The sequence below is a fragment of the Mugil cephalus genome, chromosome 17 (genome assembly GCF_022458985.1).
Source record: "Mugil cephalus isolate CIBA_MC_2020 chromosome 17, CIBA_Mcephalus_1.1, whole genome shotgun sequence".
Classification (NCBI taxonomy): domain Eukaryota; kingdom Metazoa; phylum Chordata; class Actinopteri; order Mugiliformes; family Mugilidae; genus Mugil; species Mugil cephalus.
Window position 1 is genome coordinate 10,348,578 of NC_061786.1, and position 21,173 is coordinate 10,369,750.

At 43.8% G+C, this 21,173-nt stretch overlaps 3 protein-coding genes across 7 annotated transcripts; 2 read left to right on the forward strand and 1 right to left on the reverse strand.

The window, feature by feature from the left end:
• Positions 1 to 158: 158 nt before the first annotated feature.
• Positions 159 to 2,503, forward strand: LOC125024250 (NPC intracellular cholesterol transporter 2-like). The gene is made up of 5 exons (XM_047612009.1): positions 159 to 327; positions 577 to 682; positions 1,071 to 1,178; positions 1,262 to 1,431; positions 1,980 to 2,503. Exons 2-5 carry the CDS (start codon positions 604 to 606, stop codon positions 2,061 to 2,063), a joined length of 441 nt encoding a protein of 146 aa, XP_047467965.1. The 5' UTR covers positions 159 to 327; positions 577 to 603; the 3' UTR covers positions 2,064 to 2,503.
• Positions 2,504 to 3,183: 680 nt separating this feature from the next.
• Positions 3,184 to 6,664, reverse strand: LOC125024251 (gsk3b interacting protein). Its single transcript, XM_047612010.1, has 3 exons — positions 6,386 to 6,664; positions 4,415 to 4,660; positions 3,184 to 4,343 (listed from the first exon to the last, which is right to left on the reverse strand). The coding sequence occupies exons 2-3, from the start codon at positions 4,655 to 4,657 to the stop codon at positions 4,185 to 4,187; spliced, it is 402 nt and encodes a 133-aa protein (XP_047467966.1). The 5' UTR covers positions 4,658 to 4,660; positions 6,386 to 6,664; the 3' UTR covers positions 3,184 to 4,184.
• An 866-nt stretch (positions 6,665 to 7,530) lies between these two features.
• Positions 7,531 to 21,031, forward strand: atg2b (autophagy related 2B). 5 transcript variants are annotated; one of them, XM_047611496.1, is made up of 43 exons: positions 7,531 to 7,591; positions 8,270 to 8,677; positions 8,792 to 8,954; positions 9,076 to 9,228; positions 9,320 to 9,422; positions 9,595 to 9,757; positions 9,840 to 10,019; positions 10,105 to 10,201; positions 10,298 to 10,462; positions 10,551 to 10,702; positions 10,854 to 10,965; positions 11,254 to 11,497; positions 11,610 to 11,772; positions 11,916 to 12,008; positions 12,192 to 12,380; positions 12,478 to 12,751; positions 12,843 to 12,951; positions 13,030 to 13,231; positions 13,793 to 13,935; positions 14,047 to 14,204; positions 14,296 to 14,471; positions 14,568 to 14,718; positions 14,826 to 15,034; positions 15,365 to 15,445; positions 15,559 to 15,665; positions 15,745 to 15,837; positions 15,920 to 15,990; positions 16,081 to 16,157; positions 16,232 to 16,402; positions 16,499 to 16,631; positions 16,717 to 16,916; positions 17,002 to 17,231; positions 17,318 to 17,435; positions 17,526 to 17,717; positions 17,792 to 17,893; positions 18,001 to 18,079; positions 18,162 to 18,372; positions 18,458 to 18,527; positions 18,619 to 18,701; positions 18,847 to 18,968; positions 19,330 to 19,484; positions 19,567 to 19,716; positions 19,827 to 21,031. In XM_047611496.1, the coding sequence occupies exons 2-43, from the start codon at positions 8,516 to 8,518 to the stop codon at positions 20,055 to 20,057; spliced, it is 6,237 nt and encodes a 2,078-aa protein (XP_047467452.1). In that variant the 5' UTR covers positions 7,531 to 7,591; positions 8,270 to 8,515; the 3' UTR covers positions 20,058 to 21,031. The 5 variants fall into 5 exon arrangements, with proteins under 5 accessions (XP_047467452.1, XP_047467454.1, XP_047467453.1 ...); XM_047611498.1 differs by lacking the exon at positions 7,531 to 7,591 and adding an exon at positions 7,599 to 7,947; XM_047611497.1 differs by lacking the exon at positions 7,531 to 7,591 and adding an exon at positions 7,599 to 7,927.
• Positions 21,032 to 21,173: the final 142 nt, after the last annotated feature.

Genomic DNA, 21,173 nt, shown 5'->3' on the forward strand with positions numbered 1-21,173 from the left:
CAATCTAGAGGTCTGTGGGTTTCGTCTTGCCCCTAGTGTTGCCTGCCAGGCTCAGTTACGGTTTTCCTCTCCGTCCACCTCCTTCCTGTTGTTGTTAAGGTGACGGCGATGGGCGTGAATTCCAACACAAGTCGGTGGTAATGTCTGATGTTTCTGACGGTCCAATAATAGCGCAGGAGGCGGGCTGCTAACACAAAGAGAGTTTCCTGACAGGCTAAGTTTCGGGCAAGAAAAACACCCAGCGCTGATAAAAAGGCGTCGTTCCGATCGCGTGACACAGGGAAGGGAAAAGGCGACGCTTGCACCAGGTCTGGAGTTGTTTCAGCGGTACGGTTTGTCCTTTTAAGGTCTAATTATATATATTCTTACTTTATTAGTTACAATCGTCAGTATTTTTGTTGGTTACCATCCCGGCAAGTATTCAACCGGTTGTCGTTGTCTTTTTTCGTTATGTTAAACTTGGTAAACAGGGGCATTGTGGGGAAACATCCCAGACGTCATATGATTATTAAACACTTTGTGCTGACTGTTTGACTTCACTGCTCTGGTATAGTCAACTTATTTCCTGTCTTTTAGGCGGACACACACACACACATAAGAGACATGGATTCCCGGGCCGGTTTGGTCGTTTTGTTGTGCTTGATAGGATTCACCTGTGCCGAAGTGAAGTTCATTGATTGCGGTAAGTTTCAACTTGACTTTCTAGGTGAGCGTTTGCATCTATTGTGAAATGTACTGGAGACGACTAAAGATTCAAATAGCTGCGTGACTCACGCTAGTAATAATGTCTTTCAGTTTCTGTTGAAAAGTGTGTCAATGTAAAGGTACTGATTAACGTTACAGTTTTATGGTTCAGAAACGCCTGACATTTGACACCATTAGTTGGAGCCTTTTGGAACAAAAATTGTTATTAAAACAGTGCCTGAACCTTTGCACGTATTGCTTTTCTCATGTAACCTGGCTATAAAACTAATGGATCGTCTGCAGTGACTTACTTACCCTGACTATAAATGGTGCACATTTAAAATAAATGTTTTTTTTTTTTTCTTTGTCTCCATGTCCATCTCCAGGCTCCGCTACTGGAAAAGTGGCCACAGTTGATGTCAAACCGTGTCCTACCCAGCCATGCCAGCTACACAGAGGACAAGACTACAGTGTCAACGTTACATTCATGAGCAGTGAGTGGACTGCATCTTTTAAGGAGCGCTTCTCCAGAATGTAAATTATTTTTATAACACAAATCTATTTTCTAATCTAAAAGATGTGGAGTCCAAGACGAGCACAGCTGTGGTTCACGGCATCATCGCCGGCGCCCCCATCCCTTTCGCTATTCCCAACCCAGACGGCTGCAAGTCTGGAATCCAGTGTCCCATGAAGAAGCAGATGTACAACTATGTGGCGACACTAGCTGTGAAGTCCGAGTATCCCGCAGTAAGTTGCGCACGTGTCATTGCCATCATGTTGTGGTCCAGCTCCGCTGTGTGTGCTTTTTATGGCATGGATGTGCACTAGATAAGGGATGTGGGTTTATGTTACGAAAATTTGCTTAGCATGTTGGAAGGACCACAGCTAAAAGGCAGATGGAAGTAATGTAACGGTTCCTTTTTTCTGCTTCCCTAAGAAGGCAAACTTCAGTTTCTGCCTATTCAGATATTAAATGATGAGATGTCAAGTGTGAAACACATGCATCAAATCCTTTGCACCCGTTACTGAGGGCTGCTATGACTCCCCTTTGTACTTGCATCTTATTGGACTTCAGTTTTGCCTGAGTAACTTGGATAGATTTGACCACCTTTATACCTCTGTGTAATTTCTGTTCTTTTTTTTTCTTTTTTTCTTTTTTTTTTTGTGGTCTGAACAACAAATTTTATCTTAAATCAACAGAGGGGACACACCGGTGTTTTGCTTCCTTTTTTTTTTTTTTTTTGTTCTCTATTTCCTGAAAGCTGCATCTAACTGACCTCACTCTATTTTTCTAGATAAAGCTGGTGGTGAAGTGGGAACTGAGAGACGACACCAACAGCGACTTGTTCTGCGTCGAGTTTCCAATCCAGATCGTGTAAACCTGTGTCAAACTAGCCACTATACCTCTCCTTTTTAAAAAGGGATTCAGCTTTGCGTAAAACCTAAAGCATGTCGATGATTCCAGCGAGATCTTTTTAATGATTCATCAAATTGATTTTAAGTGTCTTTCACTTATTCGCAAGACTTGGCTGCACACGCATCTTACATCCTGCTGAAATAAAAGGCACATTTATATATATATATTTGTGCTGTTAATTTTAAGAGATGTGGATGAGAAATTAGTGTTATTGTGTGAATGACTCAACTGCATTCCACTACAGTGCAAATGTGTTACGGGCTGCTGTGTAGTCAGGGAAAAGTACATTCTGTACCTTTTCTTCGCTATAAGTTTTGTAATGTTTCTTACTGACCATGTACTTACCTGACCTGTTGGAAATTGTATGGGGGGGGTGGGATCTAATAAAGAAATCAATGTGTACGGAGTATTGTGGATTGATTAGCGAAGAATGGACCTTCCAGCTGAACAGTGAAAGCACTTTACTAAAGTGTAAACAGTCTGTTGTAGCGAGCGCCAGACTGATTCATCTGTTGCCATAGTGAACGCTACAGAACATCTTTTACACCTTACTCTATCCAGCTGTGTAACAGCTCATCTTGTCACAATTAAGCTGCCTTCACTAATTTCCCGTGTGAATCATTTAAGTCTAAGTGGACCTTGATGTAGTAAGTGTTGACCACAACCATCGATGGAGGAAATGCTTTAAAATTCCATGAACTCAATTTCCACAGGTTATTTTGACATGCATTTCACAGCGGTGAGTCATTTTTGGTTACTGATATTTCTATGAACTTTGACTCACCCTACACTTGGTAACCACTATGTGGTTGTGTGTGTGTGTATATATATAACTAAACGATGGCAACTGGAACTAAGCTACTTAAATCGGTGTTGGCGCTAATAAATTTTGAACCGGTTACTTTTACTGAAATATCTGCAACACACAAATGAGAAGACGTCAAACTAAGTGTGTCGGAGGCGGAAAGTGAACTTTCTGTACTGGTCTGACAAGGAAATGCATATCAGGCAGAACTAAATGATTACTTCTGCGGAAAACATTGCATGCACCATAAAATTGAATAAGAAACCTGGAGGCGGAGACAGTTCTGAGATTTTATTGGTCTGAGTAAAGGCCCAAAGCAAGGAATGAAAGTATGAACACAGAAGGAAGAAGTTTTCTTAAAGTAGATAACACTGTAGTCAAATGTCACTTGTACTGTAAATTGTATGTTATGTTAAAGCTAAAGCAGCTCTACACGACCCTTTCAAATATTACCAGAACTAAAAGTCTGAATACAACAAAAAGTTTCACGTTTACAGCTAACATCTAAAATTCAAGCTTGAGATGCACTGTGCAGTAAAGAGGAAGAAATATAAGTGATGTATGAACACAACTTAACGAGTGCGACTGAATAGTGTGCCCTTATTTTACAAAGTAATCAGAGCTTTTGAAATAAGTTTCTATTGTTTCTGACCTCGTTATCCACGAGGGATGAGAGCCCCACAGCATACCAATACCTCAGCCAAGTAAAACGGAAGTTAATGAGCTCGTTTAAGTTCTTAAAAGTCAGTCGTTAAGGCAGTATTTACGTGAGACTACAGCTCTAACTCTTTCACACCTGCTGAATAAAAAATAGTCGGTTATATTTGAGCAGATATCAGGTCACAGCTTTAGTGCAAGCAAGGCAGGAGGTGTAACTGGAGCTCTATCAATATACTCAATACTTACTCAGAGCTTTTGTTTTGTTTTTATTTTTTGTTTTTTTTCAATGAGTATAAAAGGAGCAGAAATCCTGAATAATGTGCACTGTTACAAATTTGTTGAAAGATCTTTCCAGTGAAACGTGAGCAACAAAATGTCGCAACAGATCCCAACGGAGCCAAGCAGCAGCAATCACTAAACCTAACATGAAGTCACTGAATGGCATGAGCTCGGAACAAAAGCTGAAGTTGATAGGGCAGGGTCACCCTTTTTGTAGTGGCAGCTAGGCAGTTAGACATCACATATTAGGCTAGGGTATTTGACCACGCGGTTATTATTGGCTCATATCCGAACGTCGCCACCGGCTCGTACGACTTATGCAGGGTCTTGGTGCTTTTTTTACTGTCCGCTCTGCTTCAGCCGCTCCAGCCGCTGGAGCAAGGCGTTCCCAAACGCCTCTCTGTAGCCCGGGCTGAGCGTGTCCAGGAGCGAGTAAACAGTCTCGTGATACTGGGTGCTCAGCTCCTCGTCCACTTGGTCGAAAGCGTAGCCCACCACCTGTGGATAAACGAGCCATTTAGCCTGTGCACTGAGCAACCGAACAAGGAGCCACTGTCTGAGGATCTTACCCTCAGTCCGGCCTCCGTGAGCTCCAGACAATAACGGTTTCCTTCTCTTGTTTCCACATTTATGTAGGCGACATCCGACGCGCAGTTGAGATTTTGTGACACGTGCATTTCGGCCACGGCGAAGAGGACGTCGTTGACCACCGCTTCCGCCTCCAGCCGCATGTCTTTGACGTCGCCGAGCTCAACTGAGTCCTCATCAAAAGCAGAGACGATGGACTCCTCGGGCTGGCAGTCTACCTCCATGCCCTGCAGCACAACAACAACAACATCCGCTGACACGACCTTGGAACATATTTCTCTATCTAACGGAGAAAATTTCTCAAATTCCAAAACGATACATGTTCCCCACATCCTCATGAGTACACTCCAGCAACCAGATAAGGATGTGTTGGTCTTTGCCTTCACGACTACAAGCTACATTTTCATTCATGGGAATATCATCCCGGTTAAGTATTGAGCTGACAGGAATGATAAGTGTGTGCATAGGGTTAACCTGAAACTCTAACATTTGCTCATAAAAAGGGAAAAAATAATGCATCTTTGTCTAAGCGTCAGCAGCGGTGTAACATATACGGGGCTATAATGCAGTTGTAGACCTTGTGATGTAGCCTCACAAGAGAAGTGAGACAGGTCAGCTGCTCTCTGAAAATCTTTTTTTTTTTTTTTTTTTTAAATGCAACGTAGACTCTTTTTAGTATAAAACATCCTGTGTGGAAAGATTGAACGTGCTATGGAGGAACAAAGTATATATATATAAAAGAACATTGCAAGACTCAGATACATATTATGACAGACCTCTTGGAGACTGTGTGACTAAACACTAGACTAGACGCAGTGAGGCTTTTGTTTCCATCCCCCAAAATCACTGAAATCAGATGCCTGGCTAAGCACACCGATAAGGCCAAATGGATCCCAGTTTGCAACTCATTACGCCACTCAAAGAAACGCCCTATTTAAATCTACATGTTTACATCTTGCGTTGCTTAACCCCGGCGGAGTTGCTGAGTAAGCTGAATCCTGTCAAAATTGCGCAACGAATTCCTGCCGGAGCCTTCTTCCCGCATGTCAGATCAGCTGTTGCCTGTTGCTTCATGCGTGGCACTGTCACCATTCATCATGATGGGAAAAGACAGTCAACAGCCTTAACTTAACCCATCCTCTCTGTCACAATAAAACACATCCAAGCAACCACTGTTATCGTACGAGAAACGTACGTAATTTTTTACTATTAGACTGGAATTACACTGTGGTTTAAGCTGACAAGACTTGGCAAAATATCTAGTGGATGTTTACTTATACAGTTTTAAAACTGATGAAAGTGGACAGTATTTAATTACGTAAATGTATTTAAGTACAGGTATCCTAAAGGTAGCAATATAAGTAATATAAGAAGTAAATAAAATAAATGAAAACTAAAACACTACACTGAAAATCTTACATGTAAATATTTAACAATACTAGTTAACGCAGGAAAAAAAATTGACCCTTTTTTGTGTATTAATCACCAGAATTATATTAACTGATGTAAGTGTGTGTGGCATTAACTTGTGCAGCAACTATTAAATGAATTTACGTAATAGCAGGATTTTATTCGATAAACAACAGTGACATCTTGAGGACTCTCATGAGTACAACCCATGTACAGCTAGTTGAAGCGAATGGATCTGATAACTGTCCATACACAGACATATTAATTAATATTACACCAATGTTTAAGTTTCATGCAAAATTCTTATTTCCCTCATACAGACCTCTAGGCTGATCTAGAAGGCGAACATGGGTGGCTAGCACTTGCTACATTTTAGGCTAAACTACTATAATCCCCTAATTTACTCTAAATAACTGATCGCCCAAAGCACAGTTTAAACTTAAAACGTTAATGGTGATTATCATTTATAACAACAATGGCTGGTTTGGTCTGAACGTGCAGCAGAAAGGATTTCTAACTAAACTGCGTTTGTTTTTCCTTACCTCCTCGTTGGTTGTGTTCTTCCGGCCGTGGAAGCTTCCAGCCCACTCTGAGCTCTCCGTGGAGACAAGGTCCAGCCAAACAGGCGTCACCAGGACTTAATAAATATGTTCAGACGCTCTGACTCGTGGGAGGTCAGAGGAAACAAACACATTAACGTGCACTGCTCTCTGTGTCTAGTTTATTTGAAGTGTCAATGAAATAACTACATAAAAAAACATCAGGACCCAGAGAGGGTTCCGTGCACCGACACTTCCGCCATGCTGTGACGCTACTGTCTAATCCCACCCCTGAGCGCGTGCGGAGCAGTGGAGTTCGATGCCACCGATTTCCATTGTTATCCGATACTGAGTAAGATTCAGATTGGTATCGGCGACACCGATCCGATACCGTACAAATACACTATGTGCAAAATACACTTTACACTACAGTGTGTCTGGTAAATCTAAAAAGAAGTGTATGTCAAAACCTAGCTTCACAAAGAATGCAAGAGTACTTAATTTATTTATTTTAAATTTTGACGTATATTGAGGTGGCCTCATTTATTATACAGAAAAAACTGAGGAGACAATCATACAAAATATTAAAATATAATAAATATATTATACAAAAATATAATAAATATATAAATAAAAAATCAAAAGCAAAAACAATGGTAAATTAATTAATAAAAATAAATTATTGTTTCATAATCAAGAACTACTTACTTGAACACTGCCTTGTTTGTTTGTAATATATATATTTTATATTCTTGTATTTTATTCTTTTAGTCCCATATGTGCACTGCTCGCACTGTCTGTGATTGCTGAATGTCTCTGCTGCTGTCAACAATGACAATTTCTCCATTGTAGTATGAATAAAGGCATATCTTATCTTATCTTATCTTATCTTATCTTATCTTATCTTATCTTATCTTATCTTATCTGCTTATCTTATCTTACTATAAAAATGAAAACTTGCATCATTATAAATGGCAAAAGGTTTGTTGTGTTGCCACAACTTCAGTAGATTAGTTACTTTCCTTTGTGTTCCTATTAATGTGTCGCATTACCTTAAATGAATGAAGTATCAAAGGTATCGATATTTTGATTTGAGAATCGATTTTTAGAGCATAAAGAGCTGGTATCGGAGGTATCGATGTTTTTGTATCGATCCGCACATCCCTAGTGCGGAGTCATGAAAGTGTTTGTAAACAACTCAGTTAGCAGGTAACTTAAGAGCTGCACTAATATCCTCAATTTTCTCTCATTGACTCGAGCATTTCAGCCCATCTTCCCGGTGTCTGTGCGTTTAGCTTTTGTGGCCGTGTACACTTGACTTATGAGGGTCGAGAACTTTCGCAATTGTTGGATTTTGGGTTAGCTTGCTAGCTAACGTGTTTAGCTACCACGCTAGCCGGTTATGCTAATGTTGCCTTTTTTTTGACAGCCTCGTCTGCTAGCTTATCTCACATCTGCTAGCCGGCTAGTTAGCTCCGTGACATGCCTTTGTCTAGGCATCAGGTCAGTTGTGGCACAGCTCTCGTCGGTTCATGACAACTGTGTGTAAGTAAACGTCGCTAAAGGTGGGTGGGAAATAGCAGGTTTTGTGGCATGCTAACAGCGTTTTAGCACGCATGATTTGCAGGTTTACACTGGCTCTAAAAGTAGGGCAGACGTCCGCTTAGCGCCACACAAACGGTATTTGGTCAGTTAATGCAATTGTACTTTATGACAACGATACCCAGCAGCAAATTATAATAGTTGAACTATCTTGAATTGTCACACAGTTATTATCAACAGTTAATGGAGCTTGTTGATTTCGGTTGTGTTGTAAATATGTCGTGTCAAGTCACATGTTGTGTCAAGTGTCAGATTACAAAGGGGGGCTCCATATGTTTTCTGTAGGTGCAGCAAACTGGAGTCGGACCAATTCCTACACGTATCACTGAGTGTCGACACATCCTCCAGAGTGTCCCTAGACTTGGGATATCAAGGATGTTTGAGCTCACGCTTTCTCGATACTTAAGTCGACAGGATGACACAACTGTAACACCAGTGATAATCCCTAGCTGTTTGGGAAGCTACAGCATTTAGTCACAGAGCCTCAGCACCCATTCCATTACCTGTCTACTCTTGACCTGTTAAGTCAAGATGCCTTGGCCATTTTCTGAGTCCATCAAGAAGCGGGCCTGCAGATACCTCCTGCATCGATACCTGGGCAACTTTCTACAAGAGAAGCTGAGCTTGGATCAGCTCAGTCTTGACCTTTATCTAGGCACGGGGTCCCTTGCACAAGTTCCACTGGATAAATGGGTATGTGTCGTGTTATCGCTCTTGCAGGAAATTCAGCAGATTCATTTATTTGGTTAAAAAAAAAAAGAATTAATATGAATCAAGAGAAGTTTCAGCATTATTTCTTTTCCCCAGTCGCTCAATGAGCTTCTAGAGACGGCCGATGCCCCCTTTGAGGTAATTACAGGGTTCATCCAGACTATTTCTCTAACGGTCCCATGGGCAGCCCTGCTCCAGGAAAACTGTGCCCTCGAGGTCAAGGGTTTGGAGATGGTGCTCAGACCAAGACCAAGAGTGGGTAAGAAAATACTGCATTATGTGCCTCTGCAACACCATCAGGGAGAAACATTTTGAGGTGGAAGGAAAGCGGTTGAGTTTTCCTAATAAAAGCAAATGTGTCACCGTGGTCGTACTTCCAGCATCTGGCACCGAGCCCATGTACTGGTCCAGTTTCATGACAAGCAGCATGCAGCTCGCCAAAGAATGCCTGAGCCAGAAACTCACTGACGACATGGGAGAGACCTTCCAGCCATTTGAAGGATTAGAGAAGTTTGCAGAAACGATAGAGACAGGTACGTTGTGTCTGTGCCGTTTTTCGACGTTCAGCAAATTTCAGCCGGTAAGACTGCATGAAGAAATATATTTTAATTTCCTGTTTTGCAGTTCTGAGAAGAGTCAAAGTGACATTTCTGGACACTGTTCTCAGAGTCGAACACATTCCAGAAAACTCTAAAACTGGAATTGCTCTTGAGATTCGAATCAACAAGTAAGTTTTGACAGTCACTGGAACAACAGGTAATTTAAAGTTAAAGCATTTGTTGTCACTTTGTTTCATCATCATAAATGGAAGCAGACAAATTGCCCTACCCAGTAGATTTTGTAAAAGATTTTATTGCAGGTGTTTTTGTAAACTAATTGTGTGTTGTGGTTGTCTCTAGGATTGTTTACTGTGATGAAACTGGCGAGGAGAGTTCAAGTGTAAATGTGCATCAGCCAACCACGTTTGCTCATAAAAACATTCAGATGGAAGGAATCACTGTATTTTGGGACGAGTTCTCAGATGTGTCTCGTGCGGGTTGTAAATCTTCACCTGCTGCAACGGTTGGTGTAGCCAGCATTTGAAATTAGGCCCAGAGGAGTTCCACGTGTAAGCCCTTAGAAAACTTTTCCTTTCACTTTGCAGGAGACTGAGCCAAAACTCTCCCCTAGCTGGAATCCTAAAATAATATGCGAGCCTCATCCCCAGTTCACGGAGCCTCTGTCGTCTACAACGCCCTTTGAACCTGTGCAGGTTGGGAGCCTTGGTGGTAAAATAGAGTTGTCTCTCACCCTAAAAAACAACCTAGCTATGCCTGGAGCAAAGGTTAGCACAACATTTTTTAAAAATATCCCAGGTTATTTATTGCCCTTGACCAGACGTTGAGCTGTTTGCCTACTTTGCTTTTCAGCTGGATGTCGTCGGACACATTGATACATTGATTATTCTTCTGTCTCCGCGGCAAGTTCATCTCCTTTTGGACTTGTTTGGAGCTTTTTCGGGTTCAGGTAAGTGTTCCCCTCTTTACGGATGATAGAAAAACCATTGGAGCAAACAGAGTAACAGCGTCATCACACTAGTCATTTCTCGCTCTTCACGTGAAGGCGCTCAGGAGTGGGCTAAGGACAGGAAGAGCCGCCCCATACAGCAAGAGGATGAGTATCGGCTCCATATGGAACTGAACCGGTGTCTGAAGAAGGACACTGCTGTGCCTGGAGTCGACCCCGACCTCTTTGAAAGCCAGACCACCAGAACTGTGTCGAGTCGAGGTTGGACTTGTTTCCTGTCATCTGTATATTTTCCTGGAAGTCAAGTGTCATTGAATCCCTTTTCATGAAAACTATATTTTTTTTGTAGATGACGTGTTCTTTTCCATGGCTGACATGGACATGTCTCACAGCTTGTCCTCCCTCCCTCCTCTGGGTGAACCCCCCACTGTAGACTTGGACTTGTCACTCAACAGTAACTACTCTGCCTCCCCAGGAGAATCTCCCTCTGGAAATGCCACCGTAAGTCTTCTATTTGTCATGTAATCTTTTATCCTGACAACATATTAAATTGTACAAATGAATACTGAATATAGATATTTTAGTTTGTGTGGTGAAAGTGTTTTTAGTGTTCTCCTAATATGGTCTCACCTGTGTGTTTCTGTGCTTCTAGACTCTGTGGGATGACTACATGGATGTGCCACGACAAAGAGACAAGCAAACTAGTGAAACTCCTGTCCAGTCACGTGACTCGCAGCTCCCTCCCAAGTTATTGAGGCAAACCTGTAAGCTCTACAGCACATTAACAGACACATACATTCACTTACATTCATACGTTATTAAATGTCTGTCTGCGTGTGAACGTTGGCTTTGGGGAAGGAAAGAAGTTTGCATGTTTTCATTGCAAGTACTGATTGCATCAGATGTTGTCTCTGATTAGTTCCTTGTGCACGGTTGAAAGTAACCACTAATCAGAGAAATCTATTGGTGAAGTGTTGTGGTGAAGTTCAGTGAAAAGCTACAAACCCCTGCGTGGTTATTGTTGGACTACAGTGTCTGTTGTTATGTTTTAGCTCATCTCTCCAAAACTCACGGCGATGAGTCAAGGCCAGAGCTGGTATTGAAGTTGACGCTGAGCAGCCTGGCTGTCTCAATTCTCCATATTGATCCGCTGCCACCTCCACATGCTGCTCCCAGTCCCCTCGGCCCCATGGCTGCACACTTCTTCAGCACAGTGGGCCCGGGCCAGCTCGACCCGGCTGCTTTTCTTCAGTCTCGGACAGTGTTTAATCAGGCTTGCCCCCACGACCACCTCAGGTGCGCTTCGTTTTCTGCTAGTTGCTGTTGGGCAAGCTTGTCTTACTTTTTTGCACGAGTAGGTTTGTGAGTTGAATGTGTAAATCTGTCTGATTTGGGATCGCGTTTCCAGGTTTGTGGGGCAGGGTCTGAAGATCAGCTACGAGCACTGTCAGGGATCCAGCCTGCGGACCTTTAGCACTGACATCTCCCTCAACCAGATGGAGTTTCTGGAGTGTCTCTTCCCCTCTGAGGCCGTCATCGGCGGCTCCCAAAGAGGAATTCAGTACACAGAGGTTGGACCTTCAACCCTGAACTAAGCTAATTTTTCAGCACACTAAGCTTTGGTTGAACACTGCTTATGCATATCGAACACTTGAAAGATGCGGCTGGCTTGACTCGAAGAGTGTTTGACGCTAGTTTGTCTGTCACACTTCAGCTCCTGACATTTGACACCACAGCCAATGCTGATGCGCCGCTTACCACCTGCCTTCACCTGCTTTACAAACAGGCTGAGCGCAGAGGTCCTCAGGTAACTGCATTTATTAGTCTAATATGAAACCTCAACTTTAAGAGTAGAGAAAAACCTATAGTGGCTCCTTAAGTTCCATTTCTCACGATTTATCCCCCTAAATTTCACACAGTGGACTTTAAACACTCAAATGCTTTTTCCCGCATGGTTTTTCAATCATTAACTCTTCGCCTCACTGTGCAGGGCGGCCAGGTGCGTCTCAGCACAATCCCAAGAAAAGCAGAGATCCAGGTGGAGCTGGGCGCTGTGCGTGCTGAGCTGGACATCAGCATCGTGGACCGTCTCAACTCACTGCTGCAACCTCAGAAACTCGCCACCACAGAGATGATGGCTTCCCACATGTATACATCTTACAACAAGCACGTCAGTTTGGTGAGGGTCTTGACTTCTGTTGATGTCCATTACTGGCTCGTCTGATAGAAACACTGTATTGAAGCTCCATCTTTGCCTTTCTATACAAATCTCACAGCACAAGGCCTTCACAGAGGTTTTCCTTGACGACAGCCGCACTCCCACCAACTGTCACGTAACGGTGACAGTCAATGCCCCGGTGCTTGGCATCGCAGTGCGTTTCCCCATCCCCGACCTGCGCTCAGATCAAGAAAGGGGCCCTTGGTTCAAGAAGTCCTTGCAGAAAGAAATACTTCACCTCGAGCTTGAAGACCTGGAGGTGAAAACAGAGTTCATGGGCGGCAGTTCACCTGACCAAACCAAAATGGAGCTCACGTTCAAGGAACTTACTGGTACGTCACTTTTCGAACTCACCTCTGAAGAAATCGTTTATTGGCTGTAGGGCTGCTCGTCACCGTCTTCTGTTATGCTGCATTTACACAGGGAAGTTCCAGGAGGAGCCGGATCAACCACCTGTCCGGTTCCTCAGAGTGTCCAACACCATGGACGGAGACATGTCGACATCTGAAAGTGTGAAATTTGACTGGCCGAGGTAAATTTATATAACTGACCTCGGACTGATCTGTCCCGTCTGCGGTGTCTTTCAGTCTTACTAAATTTCTCTGACCAGGATTGTGCTCAAGATGAACCCCACGGCCGTCCACTCCATCCTCGAGCGCGTGACAGCTGAAGATGACGAGGGGGCTGAGGACCATTCCCTGGAAGAAGAAGAGGAGGAAGGGGCCTCTCACTCGCTAAAGGATGTGTGTGACTTTGGGAAACCAGAGCCGTCGCCCTTTTCTTCACGCAGGGTCATGTATGAGAATGAAGAGGTGGGTCACGGACAAAGGCCTGCACAACTCAAAAATGTTGCAGTTTGTTTACTGAAAAGCAATCTTCCTCCAACTGGATCTGAATGTGATGTGGAGACTCTAAGCATTCATTGCACATAAATGAATGGTGTAGGAGACATGTCCAATCCTGGTGTAGAACAAGGTTACAAACAAAGGTCAGCTGATTACCAAGCACCAACTTTTCACACTTTTGAACATACCAGTTTGTGGTAGGGGCTTCAATAACACACGGTATAAATTGAGGGATATGTTTGATCTTACAGTAGCTTGAAGACATCCCCTTTCAGATTTGCTTAATGGCTAAATGGGTCTCACATTTTTGAACAGGGCATCAGCCCACAACAGGTGTGCTCCGTATAGGTGGAAACATTTGCATTCAGAAGCGAGGATATTCTCTGGCTGATCGACAACAAACACATTATTATGCAAACAGCAGTGAGAGAACTGCTTTGCGTACCTAACCTGTTGACACAGCAGGTGGTGACGTGACCCGTGTTCACAGTTTTATTTGTTTATTTATTTATTTATTTATTTCTCCAGATGGTCATTCCTGGCGATGTCGCCGAGATGACGGAGTTCCAGGAAAAAACCATGAACAACTCTCGTTTTGTCCTCGAGTTGTGTTTCCCCAACGTGCAGCTGGCGCTTCCGAGCAAGGCGTTTTATGAAAAATTACACAACAGGTGCGTCGTTTGGAAGCTGCCATTAGAAAGCAGACAGCCAGAGTAAACATAATCCATCTGTTCTGATCCCAACCTGTTTAACATGTAAAATGCATATTCTCAATATTTCAGAATAAACAATGACCTGCTGCTGTGGGAGCCCACCGCTCCATCCCCGGTGGAGACCGTTGAGAACATGCCGTACGGAGTCGGGCTCTCGGTCGCCAGCCAGCTGATCAACACTTACTCCAAGGACAGCTTCAGCCAGTTCCGCTCGACTGGTCCCGAGGGTGAGACGATAAAAGACAGTACACATCATTTTGTGGTGGTAAAATCCTAAAGCGTGTCTGCTCATAAACACACGCTGCGGTGCTCTTGCAGAGGACAGCAGCGGCTCAGAAGAGGAGAACATGCACTATTACTCCCCTGCCTCAGATATGGGCCTCAGATCTCGTAAGAAGAAAAAGCCCAAACCCCACAGCAAGTCCTCCCAGAGCCTTTTCTCCGTCATCCTCAGCGTCAATCACGGCCTGGTGGCTCTTCAAGCCAACGCTAAGGTAAACTCACATTCCTTGTGATGTGACTTAGAAAACAACCAGTTCAAAGAGCTTGTGGTGAGCAAAGTTGGGCTGAGATGCTTGTTTTTGATGCAGAAGGAAGACGGAACTGTGCTGAAAAACAAACACGGAGAGTTCTGGCTGGAGATGAAAAATGCCGTTTTGTTCAGTGTCACTCAATATGAAGGCTACAAAGACCAACACTACATCTGCTTCCATACCGGTAGCATTTGCATGTATCACCAAGGTAAGCCGTTTTCAGTTAGTATAATGCTAAAATATTACTATATTGGTGTTTAAATGTGACATAAACTACGTAGAGCACTGCTTTACAACGATGCTGTCTCCGTACAGGACTAGTTGATGGAGGAACCGCTTTCTCGGACATCAAGTTGCCATGCAGGACACATCCTCACTGGCTAGAGCCGACCATCTACCAGTCTGAGACTTCCCCAGAAAGATCCTCCACACCCTCAGAGGGCATTGGTCTGGAAGCACGCAGCATGGTGTCTGTCGCTGTGAAGATCTCGTCGCAGAACGCAGAGCGCAACATCAAGGTGCGGGTATGGGAACGTGTTGTGTTACAGAGAGAGTGTTGTTCTTTTCTCACTTCAGGAAATTCTTCTAAAAGGTTCAGCACCATATACTGAATAAAAGATTTTATATGTAAATCATCATTAAAACTTTTCAAAACCAGAAAGGGGAAAAAAACTTGCAACCCCTTAGATTTACCACGTTGTCTCTTCTTAAACATTTCCTCCTAAATCTCAGTTTGTTGAAACTCCTAAGACCCAAACTTACAATTTTAAGACCATTATAGCAAGTTATAACAGCTTTAATCAAGCCTCTCGCTTTGGTTTTGTTTCTCACCTTGGTTGTTCATTTTTATGCAGGAGTTTCTGGTTGCTATTGGAGTGAGGGGAGCGACACTCCAGCACAGAGTGGTCCCCCCCAGCATGGGCTGGTACGACCAGGTAAAACTAACCGAGGCCACCATCTCGCTAAATGTCCAACCTTAAAGAGCACATGAAGAAAATGTTCATAAAATCCAACGTTTGTAGTCTTATTGCCGATTTATATGCCACAGATTGTTGACTTTCTGAATGTTTCCGATGAACCCGTGTTGGGTTATGCCCCTCCTACGTCCGTCACCACTCTACATCTACACCTATGGAGCTGCTCTCTAGATTACAGGTGAAGGAGAATTCAGAACAATCACAAAATCATGACTCATTATCCGTTTTCTAACGTGACGTTTGTTTTTTGTCGACAGACCCCTTTACCTGCCACTCAGATCACTACTGATTGTTGAGACTTTCAGCATCTCCAGCAGTGTCTCTTTGGACCATTCCTCCTCAACACTCAGGTAAAAGCTTTGAAGGGTGTAATTGTAACTGAGATCTAGTAAAGATGTCAACCCTTTATGTGTAATAACGTGTCACTTTCAGGATCATTTTGGATGAAGCTGCTCTGTTCCTCTCAGACAAGAGTAACGCCGTCTCTGTCAACCTAGTGCGCGGTAAGTTGACTCCAGTGATGAATTTGAATGAACTGTTCAACGCGTTTACATGAAGATTTGACCGATATTTGCTTTTGGTTTTCATCGCAGACTATGTCCAAGTGGTGGACATGGGAACGCTGGAACTAAGGATTACGGCTGTCAAGCCTGGAGCAGATGGGAAACTGGTAAGATTTACCTACCTATGGACAAAGTATTTGACGTTCACAAAAACAAACACGTTTTCTTTATCTCTTGATAGTCTGAGCCCAGATTTGAGCTGCGCTGCTCCAGTGACGTGATTCACATTAGGACGTGTTCGGACTCCTGCGCCGCCCTCATGAACCTCATCCAGTACGTCGCCAGCTATGGAGACTTACTCCCCCCTACGGAACCAGAAGCCAAGCACAGCAGCACAACACAAAGGGGCAAGGTCAGTGGTGACAGCCCTCATCATCTGGTGATTCACAATTACAATACCATCGCAAAACCAGTCACACATGCTCAGCGCGAGTGTGCTTTTGGACAGGCGGAGGTTCCCAGCCGGCCGACATCTCAAACCTCACTGCTCGCTGAGACTGAGCAGCAGATGTTGCAGGATCTCATGAGTGAAGCCATGGAGGAGATTGATGGGCAGCACGCACCGGCACCACAGCAGAACGGTGAGGAGTTGTCTCGGTGATAGAGCATTGTAGCTCCATGAGGGTTGCCATATTACTTAATGATATTTTATGCATTTATGTGCAGGTGCACGTGAGGAGCAGATTCAGGACCACGACCCACCTCGCTCGGACCTGTTCCTGTTCCCAGATGAGAGTGGGAATTTTACCCAAGAGTCCAGTCCTACCTACCCCATGCTTCCCTCTCCTCTCATCACACCAGCTCCTAATCTGGCCCAAGAGACGGACGACTTTTGCATCTTGGAAACTCCGGGTTCCAGAGGAGAGGTCGGCTCACGCTTGTTGTGGCAGTTGCATCGGCCGCATCGCACGACGATCAGTTTGCCTTATTGTAAGAAATGATGTGTTTCAGGATCGGGATCAGGAGCCGGTGGTTAAACGACTTACCTCGGACCCGGTGGAAATCAAAGACGACCACTTCAGTCAGCCTCTGTATGGGAGCGATTCCAGCCGCGGAGCCGTGAACTTTCCCATCCCGGAGGTTCGCTACCTCATCAAGGAGATCTCTGTCATCTGGCATCTTTATGGTGGAAAAGACTTTGGGAGTGTAACTTCCACAGCCTCTCCTGCCAGGAGCCGGGGGTGAGCCCTGAACCATTTAACTGTGGATCCAGTTTAAATTTGTTTAAAGGGAAACAGACTTGATTTTTGTTTTCTGCGTCTCGCAGATCAACACCTCACAGCTCCCCCTCTCAAACTCCCGTCAGACAAGTTAAGGCGTCAGGGCGTGCGGTTGGTGGACGAGGAAGGAACCCTGACATCCTCATGGAGATCCAGCTCAGCAAAGTAGTTAATCTTACTGTCACACAGGTCAAACAGAGGCCAAATAAATACAGATTTCTTTACCATTTAGTTTTTCTTTTATTATTTCCTTAGGTGAGATTCCAACATGAAGTGTACCCACAGTCGCCAGTAGCGTCGCGTTCAGCAGCCGACCAGCCGGTGTCCCGGCAGGTGTTTGTTGTGCAGGACCTGGAGATTCGAGACAGACTGGCTACCTCACAGATGAACAAGTTTCTCTACTTGTACTCAAGCAAAGAAATGCCCCGGAAAGCCCATTCTAACATGGTGAGGATGGCAACACACTCAAAACGGTCAAAATACTTTGCCTGTTTTAACCTAATGATTGCTTTTCTTTTTAGTTGACTGTTAAGGCGCTGCACATGTGTCCAGAGTCAGGCCAGGCTCCCCCAGAGTGCTGTTTACGAGTCTCTCTGATGCCTCTTCGCCTCAATATTGATCAGGTACAAACCGTTACAGACGATCGGTCCAGTGTGTCAGAGATACGGCAGACTCTAAGCTTCATCTGTAGCGTTTAAGTGACAGACTCCTTTTTTTTCTTTGTTTGAAGGACGCACTATTCTTCTTGAAGGACTTCTTTACTAGTCTTACTACTGAAGTTGAGTTCTTCTCACCGCCTGTCCAAGAAAGTAAGACCAATGATTTACGCAAACTGCCTACTGCTGTAAATCGTGCTTTCAGCTCATGGCTGTTTGTGGTTTTGTTTTGCAGCCGTCTGTGTCACCACAAAGAAAGCGGCGGCCCCAGAGATCTCCTGCAGCTTCTCCAAGCAGACGAGCAGCAGTCAGGATCCAGCCCCAATCATTTCAGTTCCCGCTCAGAGACGACTCAGCCACAACGGCTTCTCCACATCTGGCAGGGAAGAAGTGAACGACAGTGAAGCATCTGCTTCCCCCTTCACAGACCAACCCATCTTCTTTAGGTCCGTAGTATATAACTAGATTTTACAAGCCTTAAACTCCCCAAATGTCTTGTTTAATTCTGGTAACGCCTTCTGTTCCTAACAGGGAGTTTCGGTTTACCTCTGAGGTTCCTATTCGCTTGGATTACCATGGCAAACATGTGTCGATGGACCAGGTACAATAAGAGGACAAACGGATTCAGTCTGCAATTATTATTAGATGAATGTTAGTGTTTTATGAATAACTTTATGAACACTTTGTCTCAGGGAACTTTTGCAGGAATCATTTTTGGGTTGACACAGCTGAATTGTTCAGAGTTGAAACTGAGGCAGTTGTGCTACAGACAAGGGTATGTTCTCAGAATATCTATTTAATTCATCTCTAATGAGACAGTATGTGAGCAAATTCCACTCATATAAAGTGATGTATTACACTTTATATTTCTCTACCAATATTAATTCTTCGTAGGAGGGTAACACTTGTCTGTATTTCAGGTTACTAGGTGTGGATAAGCTGTTCTCTTATGCAATAAACGAGTGGCTAAATGACATCAAGACGAACCAGCTTCAAGGAATACTGAGTGGTGTTGCACCGATTCACACTCTGGTAAAACTTGGTGAGTAAATCACTTGTTCTTAACCCAGTCACAGGTTCTTAATGTCTTACCACACAAATGTCTTACACTTTCTTTTACTATGCTATACGTCATTTTTGTACTATCTGCACCCTGTTAAAGTTTGTTTCAGAGACACTTGGTCAGGTGTCTTCTCTGCAAGTGTTAGGACGAACTAACATTGTACAAATAAAATCTAAATTTTTCATTGTTAAAGGTGTAGAATGAGACGCAGCCTGTGTTTTTTAAGATGATCTCATTCATTAAGCGCTGTGGAAGTTGTTTACAGTGTGAGAGCTCACTTAATCAGGTACGTCTGTCGCATGTAGTACTGCCCTGTTCTTAAGACCAGTGTTTTGTTCAGTTCATGGACTCAGGGACTTGGTCTGGCTCCCAATTGAGCAGTACAGAAAGGACGGCCGGATAGTCCGTGGATTTCAGCGTGGCACTGCCTCCTTCGGTACCTCTACTGCTATGGCTGCTCTGGAGCTCACCAACAGGATGGTGCGGACCATCCAGGTAAAGTCATCTTCCGCTAAAAGTGTTTAATACTAATTCCTTCATAAGGCATGAATCAAATGACTTGTTATTGTGTCTGTAGGCAGCAGCTGAGACGGCCTATGACATGGTGTCTCCAGTGCCAGATGAAAGAGACACAAAGAGGATAAAACGGTTCTCCCATTATGGACTGGCTCATCAGCCTGTGGACCTTAGAGAAGGTGTAGCCAAAGCGTACACTGTGGTGAAAGAGGTAAACAGACCCAGAAGAGGAATGACCAATATGCTCACTTCTTTTTACATTAATGGATGGATTTTGTGTTTAAATTTTAAGTAACGATGTCATGGTGTTTCCACTTACAGGGGATCACAGATACTGCACTGACCATCTATGACACGGCCACGCGAGAGCACGAGCAGCGCGGGATGACGGGGGCGGTCGGCGGGGTTCTCCGCCAGCTGCCGCCGGCGGTGGTTAAGCCCCTCATTATGGCCACTGAAGCCACGTCTAACGTGCTCGGGGGGATGAGGAACCAGATTCACCCCGATGCTCGTCAGGAGGAGACGCAGAAGTGGAGGCAGGGTGAGGAGTAAATCTCAATGCCACATGGTACCAGAAACCATAACTGTGCAGCAGGCGCAGCCAATACAAGCGTGGAGAAAGATGGACAGCAAGCACTGCTGTAAATAAACTAGTGTTTGTCTTGTGGCAGTTTGAGCTACTGTGATTCAGCTTATGTCAGCGTACCAGTTCCCTCACAGTGCCTTCATGGTCAACTGCATTGTCCAGCCGTTTGTATCATCAAAGGGATATATGAAAAAGGATCAGATTGTGACCCACATGTGGGTCATTTTCTGTTAGAATAGACAAGACTTTTTCAAATGTAGACGCAGGTAAAGAAACAGGTTGTCTCATTTGCTTCATTTTCATACAGCTCTGTTTACAATTTGTGTGGTTCCATTCTCTTATCCTACTTGGTGTCAACAAACACTAATATTATAGGTGTAACGGCCCTTACTTTATATAACATGTACTGTATGTAGGCCTTGTTATCTACTGTAATAACCCCAATGTGCAACACTTCATGCAAACATAAGAGAACAAGTTTAGAAACTGAATGTTGTACAGCTTTCTGTAATCAGCACTTTTAAGCGACTTGAGTTACCCGGGTTACTGTCCCAAATTAATGGTCGATGGGAGGACGACACAAACATGTTGCAAAAATGTAACGGCTTTACTTTGAGCTGTGGTCAGTAATTTCACGACGGCTGCTGTCCTGAAAAGCTGCTTTTTAAGTTTAAAAACTGTTGAGATGCTTCAGTCTGCTGCTCACACCTTCAAATCATTGACACAAACTCTTATAAGGAAGCCTCTTCAAGCAAAGTCTTAACGGAAAGATTTTTGTGGATATTGATGTTTGACGTGATATGTTGTGTTGCAGACATTGCTCACCTTCTAGTTTATGTGAAAAAAAATAATATTTCTTGTACATAACTTGTACAGTTGATTCATGAATTTGTATTAAAAGCATGAAAGGGAAATAAAAATGGTTCAAGTCATCAGCAAAGGTCTTCTGTATCATTAAAATCTGTTCATCTCATATAAGAGATGGGGGGGGGTTATACAGTATTTTAGTTGTGGTTTAAGGTTATAGTTTTATTATGAAAAACGGCGTTTGTGGCCTCGTTTTATTTTGAAATGTGCAACCA

Excerpts from the sequence above, each read along its gene's own strand:
- atg2b (XM_047611496.1), top strand. The coding sequence starts at position 8,516 with ATGCCTTGGCCATTTTCTGAGTCCATCAAGAAGCGGGCCTGCAGATAC. Across the intron at positions 13,936-14,046 it reads TATGAAAAATTACACAACAG|AATAAACAATGACCTGCTGC; the intron begins GTGCGTCGTTTG and ends TCAATATTTCAG. Across the intron at positions 16,403-16,498 it reads GCACAACACAAAGGGGCAAG|GCGGAGGTTCCCAGCCGGCC; the intron begins GTCAGTGGTGAC and ends GCTTTTGGACAG.
- LOC125024251 (XM_047612010.1), bottom strand. The coding sequence starts at position 4,657 with ATGGAGGTAGACTGCCAGCCCGAGGAGTCCATCGTCTCTGCTTTTGAT. Across the intron at positions 4,344-4,414 it reads TCACGGAGGCCGGACTGAGG|GTGGTGGGCTACGCTTTCGA; the intron begins GTAAGATCCTCA and ends GTTTATCCACAG.
- LOC125024250 (XM_047612009.1), top strand. The coding sequence starts at position 604 with ATGGATTCCCGGGCCGGTTTGGTCGTTTTGTTGTGCTTGATAGGATTC. Across the intron at positions 1,179-1,261 it reads CAACGTTACATTCATGAGCA|ATGTGGAGTCCAAGACGAGC; the intron begins GTGAGTGGACTG and ends CTAATCTAAAAG. Across the intron at positions 1,432-1,979 it reads TGAAGTCCGAGTATCCCGCA|ATAAAGCTGGTGGTGAAGTG; the intron begins GTAAGTTGCGCA and ends CTATTTTTCTAG.